At 43.7% G+C, this 23,107-nt stretch overlaps 1 protein-coding gene and 4 non-coding genes across 5 annotated transcripts; 2 read left to right on the top strand and 3 right to left on the bottom strand.

Moving 5' to 3' along the window:
- Nucleotides 1-249: 249 nt before the first annotated feature.
- TRNAS-AGA lies at nucleotides 250-331 on the top strand. The gene has a single exon. It is a non-coding gene; the product is annotated as a tRNA-Ser (tRNA).
- Nucleotides 332-615: 284 nt separating this feature from the next.
- On the top strand, nucleotides 616-689 carry TRNAT-AGU. The gene has a single exon. It is a non-coding gene; the product is annotated as a tRNA-Thr (tRNA).
- Nucleotides 690-1,238: 549 nt separating this feature from the next.
- Nucleotides 1,239-1,312, bottom strand: TRNAI-AAU. The gene has a single exon. It is a non-coding gene; the product is annotated as a tRNA-Ile (tRNA).
- A 301-nt stretch (nucleotides 1,313-1,613) lies between these two features.
- TRNAL-CAG lies at nucleotides 1,614-1,696 on the bottom strand. Its single transcript has one exon. It is a non-coding gene; the product is annotated as a tRNA-Leu (tRNA).
- A 2,171-nt stretch (nucleotides 1,697-3,867) lies between these two features.
- On the bottom strand, nucleotides 3,868-22,733 carry TTF2 (transcription termination factor 2). The gene is made up of 23 exons (XM_017830891.1): nucleotides 22,663-22,733; nucleotides 22,433-22,544; nucleotides 22,161-22,247; nucleotides 20,975-21,041; nucleotides 19,721-20,662; nucleotides 18,736-18,862; nucleotides 17,413-17,604; nucleotides 17,025-17,182; nucleotides 15,953-16,034; nucleotides 15,526-15,639; nucleotides 14,592-14,742; nucleotides 13,802-13,907; nucleotides 12,603-12,793; nucleotides 11,576-11,729; nucleotides 10,702-10,793; nucleotides 9,891-9,973; nucleotides 9,290-9,429; nucleotides 8,442-8,612; nucleotides 7,788-7,846; nucleotides 6,537-6,690; nucleotides 6,131-6,213; nucleotides 5,056-5,130; nucleotides 3,868-4,238 (listed from the first exon to the last, which is right to left on the bottom strand). Exons 1-23 carry the CDS (start codon nucleotides 22,688-22,690, stop codon nucleotides 4,094-4,096), a joined length of 3,513 nt encoding a protein of 1,170 aa, XP_017686380.1. The 5' UTR covers nucleotides 22,691-22,733; the 3' UTR covers nucleotides 3,868-4,093.
- Nucleotides 22,734-23,107: the final 374 nt, after the last annotated feature.

The raw sequence follows: 23,107 nt of genomic DNA, 5'->3' as shown, positions 1-23,107 counted from the left end.
GATCGAACCCGCGACCTTGGCGTTATTAGCACCACGCTCTAACCAACTGAGCTAACCGGCCGCCGTCGGTGACCCCACTCACCGCGTCCATCGACAGCCTATCAGGGGCTCGCGCACACTTCCCGGCGTTCCTCGGCGGGGGTGGCGCCGTGCCAGGAACGCGTGAGGCGCGGACGGCATGAGGGCCCGAGGAGGTGGAACCGCCTCCCAGGCGGGAAAGGGCGGGAAACCAAAACAGTCTTACATCCGGTAGTCGTGGCCGAGTGGTTAAGGCGATGGACTAGAAATCCATTGGGGTCTCCCCGCGCAGGTTCGAATCCTGCCGACTACGTAGTGTTTTTTTTTCCTACTACTTGAATATTCCCCCTCTGCCGCCCCCCCGCTTCCGGTGCGCCAAATCCGTTGCATTTTGTTTTCTTTTTTTTTAACGCGATAAAAATTTAAACCCGTCAAAAATACGGAAAAGGCGGGAATTGGGAGCCGCTCCCCGAGAGCCCCAGCACGGGGCAGAGACGCCCCTCTCCCGCCGCGCCGCCGGCGATGGAGGGAAGGGGCACCCCGGGGGCGCCCCCGCCCTTTTGGGCAGGGCGAGGCGGGGCAGGCCACGGCCCGCCCGGCGCCGTGGCTTAGCTGGTTAAAGCGCCTGTCTAGTAAACAGGAGATCCTGGGTTCGAATCCCAGCGGTGCCTGGGCTTCCCTTTTGGGGGAGACGCCACCTGTCCCTGGCCGGGCTCTCTCCGGCCTCCGGCCAGCTCTGCCCGGTGCCCGCAGCAGCCCAGAGCGGCGCGGGTGGCTCACGTCTGGCTAGCGGGGCAGGGGGCCGATCCTTTTCGCAATTTTCCCCCTCAGAGGCGTCTCCATGTAAGCAGCTGCCGCCCGCTGGGAGGGTTTTCTAGCGCCGACGTGGATCGCGGCCCATTTCGTTTCAGACAGGAAAACAGGTCCCCTGAACAGGGGACCGCCCGTGACGTGTCAGCCCCCGGCAGCACCTCTCCTCCTCCCCCTCGCCTCCTCAGTCTGGACACCCTCCACCTCCCAGTAATTTACGCGGCTGATCAAACCAGAACTATAGCGGCGGGGGTTTTTACCCTGCTCTGCTCCGTGGATGACCACGACAAGGTCCGGACGGCACCAAAAGGGCGGTTTTATCTCTCCCTTCCGCTGATAAGCACAAAGAGGGCGGGGGAGAAACAGCACCAGCAGCCCCCAAAAGGAAGTCAGGCTCAAAAGTACAAATTTGGCCCGTACGGGGATCGAACCCGCGACCTTGGCGTTATTAGCACCACGCTCTAACCAACTGAGCTAACCGGCCACTTGAGGACAGGACTGGCAGCGCTCCCTCTCCAGGACTGCGGGTGGAGCGGCCGTGACCGCGACCTGTCCGGCTGCTGTGGAGCGGATTCCTTCCCTTGGCGTCCGTGGCGCCATCGCCCGCGCCGGACAGAGGCACGAACGTGCGGGCACCACGCCTGTCCCTAGGGCAGTTCCCTCCTCCGCTCGCCCACGCGGGTGGGCGCAGACACGGCGGCCCCTCCGCGCCCATCGGCACTTGCCGGGGCCCGGCCGCGCCGCGCGTCAAAATGCGCCGCACGGGGCGCGGACAAAAACACAATTGTCAGGAGTGGGATTCGAACCCACGCCTCCAGGGGAGACTGCGACCTGAACGCAGCGCCTTAGACCGCTCGGCCATCCTGACCGCTGGGAAAGTTTCTCGGCCGGCCTCACTCGGCTCCGCGCCCCCCCCCCCCCTCCCCCGAGCCCCGGCCCGGAGAACCGCCGCCTGATCCACGGGCACACGGAGCAGTTACCTGCTGTTCTTCCGGCAGCTGAACGGGACAGGGAGCACCTCACGTGGGAGCAGCGGCAAAAGGGGGCTGGCAGCAGCGGATAGGGCTAAGGAAGGACAATGCCATGGCACCGCAACACCCCGGCTCTCCCCTGCAGCCTCGGGCCTATGCTCTGCAGCCAGGCCGTGTATAAACCAGCCCAGTACATAATTCTCCCCTTGGAAATATCAACCTAAACCACCGCTCAGCACCTTGAATCGCTATTCTGTCATGCCATCAGTGAATGCTACTCTCAGCCCCTATACAAGAGACCCTAACATTTCTGTGTTGCAAAGACCAGATTATACACAAGCTAACATTATTCAGAGAGATGGTTTTGTTCAGTTCTGTAGGTAACAGTGCAAGCCAAAGTCAAATCACTTACCCCTGCAACAAAACTCCTTTAAAAATTTGACCTTGAATACCAAACCCACACATTCTGCTGCTCTTTGCAGCAATAAATTTGCCATTTCAGGAGATGATAGGTAGAGGTATGTGCTAGACCTTCAATTTAAGAATTTCCTCAAAACTAAGACGAATGTCACCTCATATCCCATAAATTGTATGGGTTTCCTAGGAAAGGCTGAAACCCTTTCCTGGGAAGACCTTAATAGAAATAAAAAAAAAGTAATTAATGCCCATAGCAGTATCCAATACACCCAGCATGTACACTGCATTGAGACTACAGTCACATTCCAAAGGCTGAATGAGGGGATAAGGTGAAAATAAAGTGTTTTAAACTATCCTTAGTAATCTCCCTTAAAGAGGGAAACCTGCTAGGGTAGCAGTAGCTCCAAGGAAAGGGAGAGGAGCTCAGACCAGACAGTAGGTGAACAAACAGATGTTCTGGTATGTTTTTCAGAAAACCAGCACAGTGAGGCAAATAAGCAGCATTCCCTCAATGTTCCCCAAACTGAGATTACGATTAAATTGCTCAAGTCGCACAGACTTCCTTGGTTCTGAGAGCCACTCAAGGTCCTACCACCGTGGTTGAATTCATGGACACACACACACACAAAGATACTCATTATTATTTTTGTGTCCCCTGGTGCCTGTATTGGTGCAATAAATTGGAATAATTCCACAGCTTCCCTTGCACATCATATCAAGGCAGGTAAGAGAAATGACTAACACTGACATCATACTTCATCAAGACACTGCAAATAGATCTCTCCTTCACTCAAAGGCTTACCAAATGCCATTACCTTATTCCATAGGGAATGACCATAAAGGAACAAAGACCTAGTTTCATAACAGCATTCTAACTTGTCATGCTCTACCATTTAGCATTAAACTTGTCAAATGCCCTTGTTTGGTATGGAGCTTGTGGGAACTGTGACAAATCCCAGAGAAACAGTGTAATCAATAGAGAATTAGAATGTGCAGTGCATATGGCCAGGGATGCAGAAAAGGGAGATGGAAACAGAGAAGATGCAATTATAAAATTAGTTGCCTAAAAATGTCACTCGCCTGCACACATCACTTCTGATAAGAGAGAGAATAGAGACCATTAACCAAGGACTTGCAACTCATCTGCTATTAACAAAATGTGACCATCTGCTAAGCAAGAATAGTCAATACATGAAAAGACTTGCATCAAGGAAACCTTAGTCTATTAAATATGCAGAAGAAAAAAAACCCCACAACAATCAGGAACTCAGGTTCTGTTTCATAGGAACATAACGGAAATCTAGCTCCCAGTTTGAATAAAAACTTGGAGCAAGATAGAAAAATGGTTCTTCAATTAGATATAAGAAGACCTCCTAAAGAACAAAAGAGAAGGTGAAGTATTTCTCGAAGTCCTTTACAGATTGTTACAGATTCTAAAGTTTATATAGTCTTCTTACAGCATCGTGCTCAAAATTTTTTTTTGCTTCCTTCGCACCTGCCCAACCTCATCACTCAACCTTCTCAACTCTCCTACCTCATGTTTGTCTCTCTTGTTCTTATTTCACTTACTCCTGTGCATCTCCTGTGCTGAAAAGGAAAGTTTTCTAACTAAAAAGTACACACAAAAACCCAAGAAATAAGCACATTTTTGTTTCAAATATTTATTTTAAAGTCTTTTAAAACAACATCTTAGATGGATACACCATCTAATTTTAGTTTTGAAACAAATTCTTGAAGTCGATAACTTTCCAGAACAGTTAAAAAATGTAGTTATTTGTTTAAAGTAAATGACCACCTCAAACCAGAAATCTTTTGTTGAAGTCTGCACCATTACTTGTAAGTATAAATTACGTTCTGTTGGGTGTTGAAAAAGATAATTAGATGCCAAAGAGAACTTTGAGGTCAGCCAGAGTGAGCTTAGTGAGGGCCTCTCCTTTGCCTGACAGAACCTGCTGGGCAAGACCTTTCTTCCTCGTCTGGAGTTGCAGGATCTTTTCTTCTACTGTTCCTTCACAGACAAACCTAAAAAAAAAAACAAACCCCAAAAAAACCCACCAAAAAACCCCCAACAAAACTAAGCCACATCATCTCAAATGCTAGGAGCAAGCGTCAGCATTATTTATGGACATTCCCAGCAAATTCCCAAAGACTCGTCTCAGAAATTAATACTTATTCTATCATGTGACTGACACAATATATCTCTGAACAGAAACCAGCTGTCCTCATATCCAAATATTATAACCTTTCAAATATAAGCCTGATGCACTTAAGGCCTCAACTTTGGTCATCTGAAGTGGCAGTAATTCTGTGACAAAATCCTGAAATGACTGTTTCATAACTGATGGCATCTATTTACCAAAATCATTGTACCCAAAGGAGCACTTTGGATTCTGGTGCGCTGTGCGTTTACAATAACTAAGTTAGCCTTTTAGGTCTTAGTTATAGATGCTTTTTTAAAAATCCACTTTGCCACTTAATAGAAGTGTTCTTTATGATGTTATTAAGTGATACTAGAAAGGTCCAGGCTTAGGTGAAAAACCTCCACTGAATTTACAGAAATGGTTAGGCACCTAAATTATTCTCAGGAATGAACAGGACATTCCCACTAAATCACAGGCTGAAAAACAAGAAATCCCTGCTAGCTATCAGGACAGCAACACGCAGGCAGGTGCCACATAAAAACTTTTTCATGTGTTCTATCTCAGTGCCCAAACCTCGATCCCACTGTCACTCCTTGTGTCTAGCTCTAAGTAAAGAAGCCAAGGCCTTGTCTCACTGATTAAAGCCAGACAGCACATGGGCAGCAGCTGCCTCATTTACTGCTAAGTAAAATCCTGACCTGTGTATCACAACGTCCTTCTGCTGCCCCACTCGGTATATGCGGTCACATGCCTGGTCCTCCAGAGCAGGATTCCTGCAAGGTAAAAAAAATAATAAAAAAAAAAAATAGATGCCTCTTTTTATTGCCTGCAGTGCATCCTGTTTTCATCCTCTGTAGAACTAAAACTGCTCCCAGGTTACCTTAGGTTTAGAGGCTTGCTGGCCAGTATTCACCCTGGCTGTATTTCCCTTGGCCTTGGGTAGAAGAATGCTACAACTCCACACAAAGTGGTCTAAGCTGTATGGCTTAGACCACTGGTCCATGTAGCCCCATATTTCTGGCCAATAGTTAGTACTCAGAGAAAGCCCATAGCTGGTGAGGAAAGAGAGTGAAGTAGAATGGCAAACCCCATTGAAAGAGGCCATCACTCAAGAATATTTGGATAAGAAATGGTTTCATTTGACAAAGTTATAGGGAATACTTGTTCGTGTAACTTCCATATTGCAGAACCATCTCCTTAAGGCTGCTACTCAGCAGCTGGTTTTGCAATCAGGCACGTTAGTTTGCTTTGTAAATTCCCATAAGCAACATTTAGTTTAAAAAACCCTGCAATTCTGACTTTGATGAGGGACAACAAATATTAGGAGTTCAAACATGCTATTTTCATAATAAAATATGTAAAACCCAAAGGTACTTTAGTTATGCCCAGTCACTGACTACGCTCAACACAATCGATTTGTTTCAAGACAAAATTGCCTGTAGGCACTACTGTACCATTTTCACTACTGCAGGAAATTAAGGTAGGGACTGCCAAGTCCCCACTAGCCTTTTGTGATACAGAGCTGCATACTTGCCTCTTTGGATTGCTGTTATAGTCCTCTATTTTCTTACCCCTACAGAACTGTATTTCATTGGATTGACTAATTAGTGTCTTGGGTGAAAGCTATAGCAAAAACACTTTCCTACAGCTAACTCTAGCCCTTACATTGCCCTCCTATCCCAGTTGTATCAGACATCATAATACATGTGGTGAGAAAGAAAAGCAACATGCCCAATATATACTCTCAGAGATGTAACTTTTGTTTCTTTTTACCAGTGCATGTCAAGGAGAAAGAGATGGTTTCCTCCAGTCAAGTTCAGGCCAACGCCTCCAGCCAGCAATGAGACCAACATTACCTTCAAAGGCCAAAAGAGAGTTAGGGAGCCCATTTCCAAAAAACAAATGCTTCATTTGAACACACTGAAGATTTAGACAACCTTTGAACTAGCTTTGGAGTTGGGTGATTTTAGTACAGAAGGCGGACATCAAAAGGAGCTTTGTAGCAGCTCCTTCTTCCCATTATAAGATGTACATTTGTTTTTACAGCTACCCCTTTCTCTGCTGATCTTGGCATGTAGAGGTCCAAATGACAGTAGTGCCAGCAAATGGAATCACAAAGTCAGCTATCACAGCTGCTCATAGCAGCACTAGGGACTATTTCCCTGCCCTGATTGCATACCTGAGGCCCTTTAGGATTGCAATTGAACTCTTCTACCACATCCATTCTCTGTTTAGGATTGACAGAGCCGTCCACTGTTGCGTACTTCAGCCCCAGTCGCTGGAGGTGCACAGCCACAACTTTCAGCATACTCGTCCACTGGGAGACAACAACACTGGAAAGGGAGCAGGGAGCTTATGACAAGGTCTGTGTGTACTGTAACAGGTTGGTTATTGCACTGTCTCACCCAGGAGGAGACAACAATTCAGTCACTCTTCCCAGCTGCAAACGGCAACCAAGCCCTTTCCCAATTCAGAAATAGATTCACCTCTAGGTGTAGTGGTAGAACCTGCTGTGGAAGGCTAATATCCAATAAACTTCAGGTAAATTAAGGCTGCAACTTTCACCTCTATTTTTGGATTTTACATTTCCACCTACCAATCACAATTCCAAGTCACAATGCTGAGCTTTTTCTGCGGTACACAAGAATCAACTGCAACACCAACTTGGATTGATTGGAGCCTCTCACTCACCAAGTCGTGGACTAAAGAGTTTGTGAGGCAATAATTTGTTCAATAGCTTCTTGGAAGGAAACAAAAACAGTGTTGGTGTTCCCATTCTTATGATGGGGATTAATTTTGGAAAAGACTCTGGAAAAAAGCTTTCTACATATGGTGCAATTCTGGAAATGCCCAACATGATTCCCCCTTCCAACTGACCCCTAACATAACACAGGTGTCGCTGCTTCACAGCCACACACCTGTAAGAGCATTCTACACTTTTAACAAAAACAAGCAGAAACCCCTGTATCACTGCAGTCTGGTGCACAGCAAAGACAGGGAGAACCTGCACAGTGAGAGTGCAGGACTTCAGCTGCACTACAGGCCCTCTGATCAATGCATTCCTTTATCTCAAACAGGTTCAGGTTTAACCACTTCTTTATTCCTCCACTTTTTTGGGGGTTGTGGCATGGGTTGCAGAGCTGAGGACAAATATTTGTCAGCACAACCAAGTTATTTCCAATTCCGTTTTTGGAGAAGAGAGTCCTCCTGGGCCTCAAAGCCTGAGATTTCTCACACGTTCCCTTATGTTTACACTGACCTACATCTTAAATTCTCTTCTTTTGTCTTAAATTTTTTCCCTCAAAATCTGCGTTCAACTATTGCACACACCAGGAGTTTTGTATTCCATTATTTAAAACTATTTCTGCTGTTGTCAAGTAACATGCTTCTCTAAATCACTATGACTAAAGAAAAGGACAAGCTCACTAACCTTTTCTGAGGCTCTGAGTGACTCTGAATAGTTTTCAGTTCAGCCAAGAGGTAAGCTATCTGCAGGAAAAAAAAAAAGGTTAGTCTGCTTGCTCATAATCCAGTTCATGACTGGCTACTCTTCATGAAAATAGAAAGTGATCAAAATAGCTTTTCAACTGGAACTTCTCCTGTGCTCAGACTTTGAAGAGATTTTAAGAGTCATTGGTAAGAACACTACCAGCACAGAAAAGTGTGTCAAGAAATCAAGTCATACAAACATATCTCATAGATTCCAATCTTTCTGTGAAAAGCCAAGTTATTGCCATCTCTCCTCTTGCTGCCATCCAATTTTTTCTAGCTTTTCACAAGCACCATGGTCTCACATGCAAGCTTTTCTGAACTTCTGTGAAGCCAGTGTTCAAGATTTTTACTGACAGTTTTTCAGCAGTCAGATTCTCACAGCTTTACTAGAAGCACCCCTTAACACCTGAGAAGCTGAAGCCTTCCCAGAAGGAGTTCAGCAGGCTATCAATCTACACATCTGACTTCATCTAAATTGACAACTTAGCCTGATCTGCAATTACCAAGGTGTGACAATTCATTAATAATTTAAAAGGCAAAGTGCTGAAATCCAAGCTTCTCAAGGAAGGTAAGAAAGCCACAACCAGAATACCTTTGAGCTCTCCCTGGTGATTTCAAAGATATCTGTTTTAAAAGCTGTGCCATTGAGATAGACTGTTGATTGGGAATCAGGAGTCTGGAGCTCAGACAGTGTCAAAGCACCAAGTTGTTCCTCAATGGAAAGGGAAAGACCTTCACTGTTCAAGTTAACTTGGTCCAGAGCCTGTGGGAAAGAAAGCAATATAATAAGGGATCACAGTCAAGGCTGAGATCAAATTCAGTACTGATCCACAGTCTGCACAATGTCTGCTGAATACAGTGGGTTTGAAGGATGCTGTGCAATATGAAGATAAAAAAAATTGAGGAACACTAGTGGGCCAGACTGACAGTCCCTTTGGGCCCTTCCCTAAGAAGGGGCAGTGTAAGGAAAGCATGTGAGCTTCACCATTTTCTATGGTCCAGTCTCCTCAGATGCCCTCTCCCATAGCATTTAACGACTGCAGGATGAAAGACGTTAGAAGATAAATTCCTGCCTGTTCCCTTAATAGCTGAATTTATTCTACAGCTGCTTTATATGACAGGGCCAAGAACTTTTGAAAGATTAATCTACTTCATGCAAGGCAACTTCAATCAAAGCATTTACAGAGCTCTCCAAAACACAAGCCCTTAAAACAGGCTACACTTGTGCACTTTTCAAGGCTAGGTTAACACAAAGACTTCTTTCACATTAAAATGCTGTTTGGTTGGGTTTTTAAAATCTAAATAAAGTATTTCCAGAGACACAGCTGCCCATATAAGTCATGCTAAGAGATGCAAGGGTGTTACAGTCTGTTCACTTACAGAAACACTCAAAAATCTCCACAAAAGACCTCACAATACAATACAATGCAATGCAATTACCACTTTCAGTAAGGAGAGATGGCAGCAGCACTGACGGAGCCTCAAGAGCATGGATAAGACGTGGACAGCGCTTGAGACCTGGGAGGCACTTTGTGAGCCTGCTAAAAATTCCTTTTGACTGACTCCAAATTCTTGTGCAACTGCAGAGGAAGGGAAGACAAAACATAAAGAGCTCTTGGAGTCATTTCCAAGCACTGCCCAGCCATCTCCAGGAAGAGATTCGTCAATAAGAGACAAGAATCAACAGGCAAGCAAATACCTGATTAAACATAGGAACCCATCAATGCCCACTTAAAAAAAAAGGAAGAAGACAACAAGATAAGTCAGAATACCTTATAACACTGACATCTATTGTCTGAGCAGTGAGACCTTTACTTCAGAAAGAAATTTCAGACTCAAAGAGGTTAGGAGATTTTCCAAGAGCCACAACAGTGAGAATATACTTTTGGAATACTATGATAGGCTTCTCTGTAACATCAGGGGATCATTATCTAAAGAATTTCTAAGTCCTGACCCCATGTGGCCAGGTCTGTTCCCCCTTGTTAACTAGGCACCTAAAGAGCCACTTTGCAAATGTTTTCAGAGGAGGGTATGCTCAAACCTTTCTCAAATGGGTTACCACCAGCATATTCTCTGTCTTCATTTTTCTGCTCTTGTCTCTTTAGGTAGGATTGCAGTGTTGACCTGCAAAAACAAGACAAAGACACTGGAATGTACAGCAGGAAAAAAGGCAAGAAGGCCCTGAGCTTAACAAGCAAGCTGATGATGCTTTAAAAGGAAGGTTTCATTAATCATCACAAAATGTCACAAAAAACCCACCAGTTTTGTTTAACTTGAGTATGATCAAAACCAAGATCCATTCTGGAAATCACGAAAAGCAGCAAGTCCGCTTATTGGAATACCTTGAGTGTAAGGACACCTTTAAATGTATATTTAAAAGGAATGAAAACTATTTACGTTGACACCACTAAAAGAGACCCTGGGAGAACACCAAGTGATGCTGGCTTGCATTACAACCATCTGGAGAGGCCAGCATAATTTCTGATTGCACAAGTATCACAGAGCAAAGATAAAAATTCTCTCCTTTACAGGTGCTGGCACATCATCATTTGAGAACTACTGTTGCAATTCCAAGTCTTTGGTGCCTTGAAATCAATGATATTAAGTGTAAATCTAGAACACAGAGCTCATACAAGGCGTGAACCTCTGGGAGAAAAGAAATTAATCAGTTTTGCCTACTACCAGTACAAGCACTGTATTTTCAAACATACTTAACAGATAAGTCAGAAAAGGAAAAAATTAACAGGAGTTTGTCCAATAACTCTTTTCATCTAAAATGAATTTCTTTTCTTGATTTTCACACCAGTAAGAAACAAACCCACAAAATACAGTATCTCTACCCACATTCATACCTGGATCTTGCAAAGAGCACATTGTACACAGACTGCTCCTCTGCTGAAAGTTTTAATTGATGCAACCGTGTGCTACGCTGGGGCAGAGATACCTGAGGTACAAATTCACAGGATCAGATGAATATAGGGCAAAAATCTTACAGAGCATCACAAATATCAGCAATCAAAGATCTAACACACTATTCTAAGTCTCAGAACATAGCTGTTTATTCTTTAAAGCTATGTGTATTAATGCAACTATGACACAACATAGATATTCACAGAACTCCAAGAAGCCTGGTTAACACTCAAGATAAAAACTTCTATTCCAACTCATCTGAGAACAAGAGGCATGAGCTACTCAACATGAACTGCTCTGTAATGACCATGGAGGGATTAATTTTTTGCATTGTAAAAGTAGCTTCTCATTTCCCCATTCAGAACCAGAAAGTACTCCAAAACTACAGCTTTTAAAGGCTTACAGACAGACCAGTGACCTCAGTTTAATAGACTATTTGTAAAGAGTTATGCAGAAAGCCAATGCTCCAGCACACACCAGGTCCATTTGACAGGTAGCAGCTTTGATTCTCAGAGATCTAGTTGGGCAGCCTAGGCTAACTTTCCACATAAGTGGCCATTCTACTTGCAATTACTTGGCATGTTCTTGTCTGCATGCGATTTATAACGAAGGTTTAATTATTGTGTATATTTCTGCTTTCTGGATAAGCAACTGGAAAAGCATCCCACAGGCATTTGCTACTCTTGCTCAGCAGACTGCAGTAGACAGGAAAATGCATCCATTAACAAATTTATGTATGTAAATAAGCAGACATGAGTGCCTGCTACAAGGACAACCATAGAATGATGGTATAGTTGTGTAGGGCGAAGTTCTTACCAAGGGCTTGCCAGCTGAATCCAGCTGGTTCTTAGTTCTCTGCAGTAAGAGGCTCCTAGTTAAGAGGCTTAGCCTCTCTGCTCCCTTCTTTGTGTTGTTGTCTACCTGGTACTTCCACACTTTGTATTCATCAAAAGGAGAGCAACGTAGAAACCTATGACAGGAAGGAAGGAGACTTCATACTAAGGGAAGAAGAGTTCTTCAGTTGCTTTTGAGTGACCAGAACCAAATTCCTTGCTATCCAAAACAAACCATTTCCAAATGCTGTAACTGCATTACCAAGCAGCAGTAAAACACTTCCAGTCTAATGGTGGCGAAAACTTGTTTGTCGAAAAGTCTTATCATCACTAACAGTGTAAGCACCTCCTGATGCTGTACCTATCCCTTCCTCTCAGCCCATTATGTCTCCAAGCATCACCAGCAAATGAAGGACATCAAGGTGCAAAGGCACTTGCCAAAAAGCATATTCATTTGTTATTTCAAAATACCAGGCTTCTTACTTGAAAATTAATTTCAATTATCCAAAATTAAATTCAAATCAAGTTCTCTCTGCTTGTCCAACACCATTTGTAATCTTTCCCCTCCTCAGCAAAGAAAAGCCTCTGTTTATCGTTTGTTCAGAGAAGCCAAAGTTTTCACCCTTTCCTTCAATGCTCTTGTAGCACAACACTCTAAGAAGGTCCTCCCAGGCTGCTCTGGTAGCAACAAGGAGAAACTCACAAAACTTCTGTTCATTACAATTAGTTGTGTGAATATTCATCCTGGAGACATAGATCTGAGGTAATTTCCCCTTTGTCCTTCCTGGAAGGAGAAAAGCTACACAAAAGCACAACACCAACAGTAGACACATGGTCAACTTTGTGCCTCAGCCACCAGCTCTGCACGTGCCTGAAATGTTAATATAACCAGTCTCACTACTCCACACATCTCAGAAACATCTCAAACTAAGAAACAACTTCAGCATTTCATCAGAGAAGAACTACTAGGATCGGCTCCCTGTCCATGTGGTCATGTGCAGCCAGCTCACCTCAGGAGGGAGTACATGTCCAGCAAGTTGTTCTGTATCGGTGTCCCAGTGACGGCCCACCTGGCACTGGCTCTCAGCTTGCACACAGCTATGGAGGTTTGAGTCCTTGGGTTTTTAATATTGTGAGCTTCATCCAGTATAAGTCGAGCCCAAGCTACCCTGAGCAGGGGGGAACAGGGAGATGACCCACTCTGAAAGAAAAAGCAGGTTATTTATATCCTAGAGCAGTAACCTTGCTAGGCTCTCCAAAGAGCCACAAGCAAACATATTTTTCCAGCAAGAAGCCTTTTCCTGATGTTAGTCAGCAGCAATTTTTGCTCTGTCAGGTAAGAAATGGTGTCCAAAAATCATCTCTTTAAAGCTTCCATGATGGTTTATAAGCTGAAGACTATAACATATTTGCCTGTTTCTAATAAAAAATTCTAATATTTTGCTGTTTTTCTTGCTTTTTACATCACTTTTTGCTTCCAAAGAGGCATTTCATATCAGTTTTTCTAGGCTGAGACCAAGGACCACATATAATTATTCTGATCTCCCAACAGTTTTACAGATGCCCCCTAGAAGTTTCAGGAAATTCAAAGCCCTGTTTTCTTTAAGAGGAGCTACACCTAGATCTGTACATAGAGGTAGGAGACAGCAATATCCACACTAGCAAGGGGATTCCTCTATGCTGTATAGTCATTTCAGTTAGAATTCAGAAAGCACTTATTTATTTTCACGGCCTAGCAAACACGCTGCTGTTTCTTCAAGGCAGCACATCAGCTGCCTCAGACTCAGTTCAGACTGACCCAGAGCCTGAGCACAATAGATTTCTGGTAGATTAAAGTGACATCAAACAACAAAGAACATCAAATGGGAGTTTCTAGTGCTCCTTCACCTCAAAAGGAAGAGTACAGGATTCATCACTACATTCTTAAAATCACTTTTTAAAACATTTCCACTGTATTCAATGTAGCATATTCTATAATTCTACAGAACAGATTCATTGTGAGTATTGGTCAACATTGTCTTTCTGCACTTCACAGCATTTTCATCACTTTATTTTTATTGTGCAAACTCAACAGGGGCTTATGGAAAAGAAAAATTCAAGCTGCTGCTCACTGTAGCACATAATAGGTGCTACTTGAAGCAATAATGGCTTTGCAACACCTCAGAACAAAACCTTAAGGCATTTCCCTATCAACAGTTTGGCTTCTCACCCCCACATCATGGTCCTCAGCAGGGATTTCCCCCTCCTCCTTGCTTGTGGGGACCTCCTTGGAGAGAAGGCTGTAGGTTGTGACAACAACATCGTATCCAGAAAGCCTTGACAAAGGGAAAGTAGTAATCAGGAGCAAGAACAAATGAGGAACTCCTTTTGCAAGACAGACAAAATGCATGCTGAAGGATACATTTAAGAACAACACAGTTCTACAGGAGCTGAAATGCTGAGTTCTACAAAAAACTGAGCTTCCTAGCAGTCGAACAGGAAGGACACACTGTTCCCATTTTATAGTTACTGAAAGTGGACACAGCAAGCTCAAGATGACAGTAAAAACCAGTGGTACAGAATGCACACCACATGGGATGAATCCTGCTTAGAAATACTGCACCTAGAAATATTGCTCAGCATGAAGAGTGTAGAAAATTTTCTGATCTATTCATAGAGCTGATTAAAAAAACCCACAACAACCACAAAACACAAACATAGGAGAAACTGCCACTGATGATCTCTGCAAGCAAGAGATGTTTTAGAGAATATACACCCTTTTTTCCTATCAGAAGCAACAACAGCCTCCACTAGGGCCACTCAGTATGGGTACAGGCCATAAATGTTTTGCTATATACACCTTGACAGCAGACATCAGCCTGACCTTGAAGATCCCCCACATTTCCACACTTCACATTTTTTCATCATTCTACAGCCACTGAATTTCAACTTTGATAAACACAATCTCTTGCTACATAGTATTTTACCTTTCTTGGTCATATTTATGGTTTAGCACTTACACCTCTGCATGTTTATCTCTGTTTGCCCCATGGTACAAATAGACTCTCAGTTTGCCAAAGGCCACACGTTTGTCAATCTCTTTCTTCCAGTGATGGATCAAGGATGCAGGACATATGATTAAAGTGCCATGGGAAGGGATAACAGTGGAATCTGAAAGGAAATATTGCAGACAGGTTTCAATGTCTTCACATTAGACTAGAACAAAGACAGAAGTTTTGGAAATTCATAACAATTAAGGAGACTGGTCCACTTTTCCTGTGAGCACAGTTTGTGGACATCTCTACATTACATTCTTGAGGACTGTTAGTTCTGGGTGGGGAAGAAATCTACTTAAACACTAATGCATCACTTTCTGTCTGCTCAGTTATGCTATATACCTGTGCACTTCCTCTGGATAAGCCTGAAAGGTTAGAACACAGGAACTAACTCTAATACCTACTGAGAACACAGTATCAAGTAAATTCTTCTTTCCTATTCTAGAAGACTGAAATGTTACCATTTTGAACCACATGGGAAGAACACATCCACACAGTCAGTAAACTTGGCAATACAGGAAAAAGTAGTCCAGCCAGTCTCATGAGGATGCAGACAGTAACAGGTTATGGACACAGAAACAATAGTCTTTTAAAACTCTAACATCCCTAATGTCTATGGGTAAAATAAAAGTAATCTTGGGGGTGAGGGGGGAAAGAGATCAGTCACAGGGAAGTGAGTAGTGACTATTTTAAGTCCTTATGAAAACTATGCATATGTTTGCTTATGCTTAAAAACTATGAAACTTTTTTCAAAACAGCATATGCTGGCTTTAATTGTTTCAGGAAAATAGTCAATAAAAAATTAACACCCAAACAATATAAAGTAATTAATATAAAATATTCATTATAAATTATAATATTATAAATTCATTTATATTATTCAACATAAAATCTGTACCATTTTTTGATAGCCATATGTCTAAGGTCTCCTTTCTTTTCTCTGTCTTCAGCTGTTTCTGGGCCAGAATGAGAGCAATCATCGTTAGAGTCTTCCCCAAGCCCATGTCATCCGCTGGAAAGAGACACACAGAAGTTGTGATGGGCCGCAGAAATGAGCCTCCTTAGCTCAGATCTACACTGAGGTAAATACTACAACCGAAATTGCCCTGGGAAACCCAGAAAATAAAAAACACACGTATGAAAATATCAGGGTATGATTTTGTAATCGTTAACAGCTGTAATTGGTAATAGGGTAGCCTATACCAAATAGTCCTTTCAACATTCCTACAAAATAACTAGTTATTGGCCTCCAAGGAAGTCACATGCCAAACTGCTGCTGCCATAAATCTGCCCCCCGAAATCCACTTTCCTCTTCCGTTGCTTACCCAGAATTCCTCCACACGGCCTCTGACTCTCTCTCCAGAGCAGCCAGGCGAGTGCCTGTCTTTGGTGCAGCAGCAGTGGAATCTGAGAGGGCAAGACAGAGGATTTGAAGCAAACACTTTGCAAAATTCAGACACTTCTGCTTCCTGTACCAATCATCCTGTTGAACTGTTCTACTACCATCTTACTAAAAGGAGTTTACATACTTGTTCTTTTTCCACATGGACTGGGATACCCAAGGTAAGCAACTCCTGCAGACAGGAGGTCAGCCAGTACCATTGATGAGTCTTCCTAATGCTTCACGGACAAACCAACCCAGTGCCTCACGGTGCTCTGAGAGAGCAGGTGGAAAATCCACCCAGAACTGCCTTGCTCACAACAGGTATCACTGTCAATAAAAGGCATTGAGAAGACTTCCCCTTTTCCCACCAAGTCTAAGACCCCTATAGACTCTTAAAACAGGAAGAGGGATTACATACTACCATCACAAAAAATTAAATGGCCTTCCCCACCACTTGAGAGGTCCCAAGATGATGTGACAAGTGACACAACATATATGCATCAACACATCATCTTGTAGAGGCATGTGCCTTCCAATACCTTGCATATAACCTCAAATACAGGTTCTGCATCACCTGACAGACAAGGAGTTTCTCTTTGGCACATCAGAACATCTGTGACACTGAATAAAGTCAATCACCTGCAACACTTTTTTGAAAGACTATTTTTTATAACTCATCAGGAAAAAAGAACAATAAGGTTCTCAGCCTATTCCTCACACCTCTGTTCTGCCAGTCACATACAAACAGAAGGTTGTGGGTTGGTTGCTTTGCCTGAGGCCCTGCTACTTCATTCAAGCACTAAGTGTTCTGAAGGCACCACAGTAAGAGGGCAGAACACCAGTACTGGCAATACAAAGCAACACCCATGGATGGAATGTAATTAGAACATCTCCCTCCAGCATGATGAAGACTGCAAAGTACGTCAAAGTGGAAAGGAAGGGATGCTCTGGGGTATCACTCAGAGGTTGTGCTTCATTCATCAGCATGACAGCCTCCATCCTTGCCAACCCACCTTCAATCCAGAGGGATCTTCAGCTACTGTCTGCTCTGTCGGACAGGATTCTAGAGATTTGTGAAGCTGATTAATAGCCTCGCATGTGGCGTTGTGTACAGCCCTGATTCGGTCTTCCGTCATTCTTCCCCCATATAGATTCTGCATACCGAAGCTCACTGCAAAGATACAGGATTAGGCATAAGATGTGTTTACAAAGATAACTTTCCAAAGCAGATCTTTCACCTCGGAGACTGACTTCAGCAGCTACAGATGCCTGGGGGGTAATATTCAGCTTCCAGTAACAAAAAAGGTTTAGTACTCTCACATATATCCACAGATTGCAGAATTATTTCAGAAGTAGTACTTAACAGTGTTCTCTTTAATGAAAACATGTTTCTATACTTACTTCCAAAACTTTGGCCACAATATTCACTGGAACCCAAAGTAACAGCAGCAGAGGGGTGACTCTGTGAGCCTGAAGAGGCCTTTGCTGTAGGATCCTGGAGTGGGAGTGGTGTTATCAACTTTGTACCACCTGGCCTGTCACATGGATTAGGCAAAGATTCTTCATGGCAGCTGCCGCTTGTGCTATCCTGCCCTTAAGGAGAAAGGAATCACAGTCTATAAAGGTTTCACAGTGAAGCTCAGAGCCTCATACTAGAGCCCAGAGAAGAGCCTTCATTTTGCTCAATAGTCTGCTTGCAAAATATTAAGTGGTCACAGCAGGTCACCACATCACCTGAGCCACTACAAACACTAACGTGTGTCCTCTTAGCCGGCTCCTACGTGACAGGCAATGAGCTCAGCTCCAGCCTCTATATATGGTTTTATAGCAACACAGTGAACTCAGCAACTGTGATCAGATTAGTGCAAACACAACGTCAGTTTTGCACACTGTTCCCAGAAGATTTATTAATTTTGAAGACATCTTTCTTGTCAATATTTTGGACACAAAAACTACCAAAACATCCAAGAACAAATGGGCAAGAACTCATGAGCTTCTCTCTCTTTCACAGAAAGGTCTGTCTTGCTTAAAACCAGATATGGTATAAGGCACTGTGGCTGCTTTGTTGTTTTGTAGCTTGTGAGCTCCTGCTTCCTTGCTAGAGATCTTCAGTTACCAGAGCTGTCAAGCTGGATCTTTTCATCAACACAATTGATACTATGATCACAAAGTAACTCTTCTGTTGAGGGGATTGTACAGGTAACTCAGCAAAATGCTTCTCTCTTGCACAGGCGATTAACACCAGTTAGTAGAATTAGGATATCACTTTATAGGAATGGCAAACTGGAAGCTGCTTATTTTGTATCTGGTAACTGAAAAGTCCAGATACAACGACATGCATAAACAGCATGGTTCCATACTGCAATAGAGGAAGTTAACACTTCTCTGACACAGTCTCATAGAGACTCCTGTCTCAATCATGTAGCCAAAGCTGGAAGGAAAACTAGCCCTGGAACCTAATTCTGGGAGGAAACTCCCTTGGGAAGCCACCACACTTCAGAGAAAACATTACAGTTGTTCCATTCATCTGCTCCCAGACTCATACTTTACAATTAACACTTTTCATCTTCAGTGAATCTCAACAGACAAACTTTATACAGACCACATGCCATATATAAGTTTATGCTATATTTCCTCAATATTAACAACTGTTGTAAGACAAGCTGTTTTGTACAACCTGTTTTGAAACAAGCTGTTTCTGGAGCAAAAAAATTTTAGCCCTACCTTTTTCATTAGTATCTGCTGTTGAAATGTTAAGAGCACTGAGTGCAGCTTCCAAATCCTGCACTTGCTTTAATAACCTTTCTCCTTTATCTGGCAGCAGTTGAATGTTCACTCTAGCCAATGTACTCTGCAAAACAAGAAAGAAACCAAAACCTGAATACGGTTAACAAGCTCTCTGCCAACATAGAACAATCACGTCAGAAGTTTAAAAACACTAATCTTATGCCATATTAACTTGTATTTTGATACTGTTCTGCAATCTCCAAAAGCTTTCAAGTGCCATTCAATGCAATTAAGTGGTCTTTTAGCAGAAAATAAACTAACTCTTAATGTTGTTTAGAAAAGATGGAAGGACACAGGGAATCCCCATTTTTATGAAACAGGTATTCAAGAAACTTGGACAATCTTAACATCTCTCAAAGCACCCAACGTTTAACCTACTTGCATGTTTCTTTCTACACTAGCACAAACAACTGTTCTGATTTTATTTTGAGGCTCTGTTCTGAAGTCTAGGCAAACAGAGAGGTAATAAAAACTATAGAACATAGTTATTGGCAACTATTAAAAAAACCCAAACAGTTTATTTCATCTTAATGTGAGCTTTTGTAGCTAGATCACTCTTACTGCACAAGGCCAAGAGAGACCACCAGAAACAGCCAAGTTATTTAAAAAGGTTAAGCTGGCTGTGCACTAATCCATTTTATGCAAATTACTTTTGGGTAAACGACAGGCACAACCTCAGGCAGGTCAAAACTGAGCATTCCCAATGTATTTGTTGTATTACCTTAGGGGTAATTGTCTTCTATCTGCTTAGTACAACTATTCTGTGCATAGGTTGAATTCCCTCCCTTGCCCCATCTTCCTAAATCATATTTTGAGTTTCTGCTGTGAGGTGATACCGTATTCTGATGCCTGTCATGAGTATGGGAAGTCACCCTGAACTCAGAATAATAAAACCCCCAAATAAATAGGTACAAAAAATGACCTTTTTCTGCTTCAGCTGGACTACAAGATGGTTATGAAGCTCTTTATGGTCTTGGGGTCTTTCCATGTGATGTGATGCTGCTGCTCCTGGCAAAGATGTCCCCAGCACACTCTTTCCTGAAGGAATCTCCACTGTTTTCTCAGGTTTACTTTTACCTGATGAGCAGTGAACAAATGGTACTTCATCACTGTCACTGCCAGAGGTTTCACCAGCAGGCTGTGGCAGCCCTGGCCTGATTTGTGCCTTGGGCGGTGCTGCCTCCACTCCTCCTGCCAGGGCAGCACACTGGGCTGGTGGTACTGCTGGAGAGATAGCATCTTCTTTAGCCATTGGTTTAACTTCAACATTTTTCTGACCAGTGCAACCTTTCTCTCTCATTTCTTTATCCCTACAGATTTTTAAGCTTTTTTCTTCAAGTTGCTCCTCCTCTGGTGTCTTGGTACTTGTATTTTGCTTTTCAAGACTCAGTGGAAAGAGTTTTGGTCTTGCGCCTGGCTCTTTGCCCGCACATTCAGAAGACTTCTTGGATTCCCTGCCACTGCCACCATATTTCTCTTCCTCCCAAAGACTATTTTTCCCTTTCCTGGTCTCAGAAAGGCCAAGTTTAGATTCAGACATTGTAGTTTCCTGAAGTTCAGGATCACTTGTACTTCCTGTGGACGGTTTCGTTTTAGTTTTCAGCCCTTCTAGAGGTTGTATCTCTTTGGAGGAATCAGAGGTTGATTTCTTTTCTTTATGTGACACCAGCACACTCTCCTTCTCTGCTTTTACTCCTTTTGCTTTACTTTGCTCCCTGTTTCCTTGGTTCATTTGTTTCCATACTGACGGTGCACAATTCTTGTCCAGCACTTTGAATGGATTTCTGTGGCTGGTGGGATTGAAGAGGGCTGCTGTGTTGGGCTGGGATTCTAAGGCTTTTGACACTTTGGTAGCTTTTGGATCCTGCAACACATACAAGTGAGTAAATGCTGGCATACAACTTATTAAAGCCTGTTAACTATACACAGAACCTGACCGTCTCAAGCAAGCCTTCATCCTCTACAAAGATCATCTTTCCTATCATATTAATAGAATCAGGACTTCACACAATTTAGGAGAAAGAGAAGTCTCATCTAGAGGACAGAAGGCTGATAAACTTAACAGCTAGAAAATATTAAATCTCTCACTAAATAGTCTGAGAGGCGATGACTGGATAAGGAATGAAAAGTCATGTTGGAATAAGGCGACACTATAATACAAACAAAACACTCATACCTGCCATGGGACACTTCCACACCATTTCTTCCCATTCAGTTTACTCTTAAGGCATCGGTAAAACAACCTACCAAAGATTAAAACAAGATTTGAACCACAGGAATCAGTCAAGAAGCTCTAAGTATTCTTTAAAAAGTACTTCACACAAAAAACATCACAGACAAGTTCTCTTAATCTGTACTTTACCTTCAGACTTTTGCATAACAAAAGACCAGGAACATCGACAGTAAAGCTTTTTATAAAAAACACTGTTCTCTGGATAATGATTCCTTGGGGTTTGGGCTTATTTTGTTGCGTTTTTTTTTTTATTTTAGTAATAAAAATGTAACTGCTCAGGCAATAGTATTATCTACATTCAGAGCATCAGAAGAATCCTATGATTTCAAGGTGTAAGGAAACAGCTCTTCTTTTAGTTACACTGCACAGGCCACCTCATCTTAAAGCAACTATGGAAAAGAAAAACTTTGGATGTGATTTCTTTTTTTAACCGGCAGACAACCAGGAGCGCTGCAAGAACTTTATCAGAATTAAAATTGGTGAATTTGGTGCAACCATCACGAGTTCTGGATGAACCCAACCACAGGGCCACATTCAACTCTGTTAAAAACAAACATTATCTGATGACTCAGGTTTTTATCATTGGATATAACTGCTAATAATAGTAGCAAACACGCTAAGTGAAGGCCTCAAAGCTGGATGAGTCTTTTCAATTCTAGAAGGAAAGTACAAGTCAGCTGCCATCAAACAATTCCAAATGTTCCAACCTGTACAACAAACCCTCCTTTCCACTTTGAAAGACTGGCAGTTCAAGTCTTTCACTTGTTCACAAATAATGAAGAAAGTGAACAGCCTCCTGATCTTAACAAAAAAGATCTCTATTTTTAAAAGGTAGTATCCTAAGTCTTCAAACATGGCATAAAAACGAGATGCTCTAAGAACAGCCCTCCTTTCCCCACAGGACACAGGTACAGCTTATGTGGATGTTGAAGCCTCATTACAGAAAAACTACTAAATCACAGGATTCAAGTTTTCTTACCTGTAACTAATAAACTAAAGGACCATTAGTCAGAAGCAGTTTAAGAAAATTATTTTAGGCACTGAACATAAGATAAAGATAGAAGAAGGAATGTAGGTTTTACCTGTTTTAAGGCAGACATCCAGCTTTTAAAAAATTTGAGGAACTTACTCGTATTCATCTCTGCCCTGCTGCTGGACCAGGACCTGCAGCTCCACCATGCATCCCTCATGGATCAAGCACTGAGAAGCAGGGACACTGAAAGGAGGAAAGGACAAGCGGAAGAATACAGACAAGAGGGGAACAGCCACGGCAAAACAAAAACTGTCACGTGGGACAAAACAAAGACTACGTGAGTCAGACAGCGCTGACACAGCACTGAGCTTCTCCGAGGGCAGCCGCCTGTGTCCCGTGCCCCTTGTCCCACCGCCCCATCCACTTACGGCGCCGGCAGGACGTAGCCGCACTCCGCGGGGCCCCGCGTCCCGCACACATAGAAGCTCTTCCCCTTGTTGGGGCCATCGCGGACGCCCGTCTTCAGGAAGCAGAGGGACCCTGCGGGGGGGAGGGAAGCGCGGAACTGGTCAGACCGGGATCGGGATCGGGACCGGGACCGGGACCCCCCTCACACACAACACCCCCCGCACACCGCCCGGCCCGGCCCGCCCCTCACCATGCTCCGCGCACCGCACTGCCTCCATGGTCGCGCGGCACCGCCGCGTCCGCACTTCGAAACAGCCAATCCCGCCCCGCGCCTGCACACCGACCAATCACCGCGGGGCAAGGGGGTGGGGGTGGGGGTGCGCAGCCAATCGCCGCTGCGCTGTGTTCCCTATGCCCCGCCCACCTCCGCGCCCCCATGGGCGGGGAGAGGAGGGTGGAGCCGACGGGAAGGGGGCGCGGCCATGAGGAGGGGGCGGTGGCCAACGAGGTGCGGAAAAGGCTCGGGCACCGCCCCGGGATCGGGGTCACATCCAGCTTCCAGAACCTGCCCCGGCATCACATCCAGCACCGCCGCGCTCTCAAAATCTGCCCGGGCTCAGAGAGCCCTGCTCGACCCAGAATGCCTCCTCGTCCTGTGAAAACTGCTCCAGCTGCTGCCGCCGTCAGGCTCATCC

This window comes from Lepidothrix coronata, unplaced genomic scaffold (genome assembly GCF_001604755.1).
Source record: "Lepidothrix coronata isolate B3197 unplaced genomic scaffold, Lepidothrix_coronata-1.0 Scaffold184, whole genome shotgun sequence".
Lineage (NCBI taxonomy): Eukaryota > Metazoa > Chordata > Aves > Passeriformes > Pipridae > Lepidothrix > Lepidothrix coronata.
Note: the sequence above shows the minus strand (reverse complement) of the source record. Positions and strands in the feature narration are given on the sequence as shown.

What these genes read in the sequence shown, in the direction of transcription:
- TTF2 (XM_017830891.1), bottom strand. Translation starts at nt 22,690, where the DNA reads ATGGAGGCAGTGCGGTGCGCGGAGCATG. An exon ending in ATTCAGCTGGCAAGCCCTTG is followed by an intron (nt 10,794 to 11,575) that starts GTAAGAACTTCG and finishes TTTGTACCTCAG; the next exon opens with GTATCTCTGCCCCAGCGTAG. An exon ending in CACTCAGAGCCTCAGAAAAG is followed by an intron (nt 6,691 to 7,787) that starts GTTAGTGAGCTT and finishes CTCCCTTTCCAG; the next exon opens with TGTTGTTGTCTCCCAGTGGA.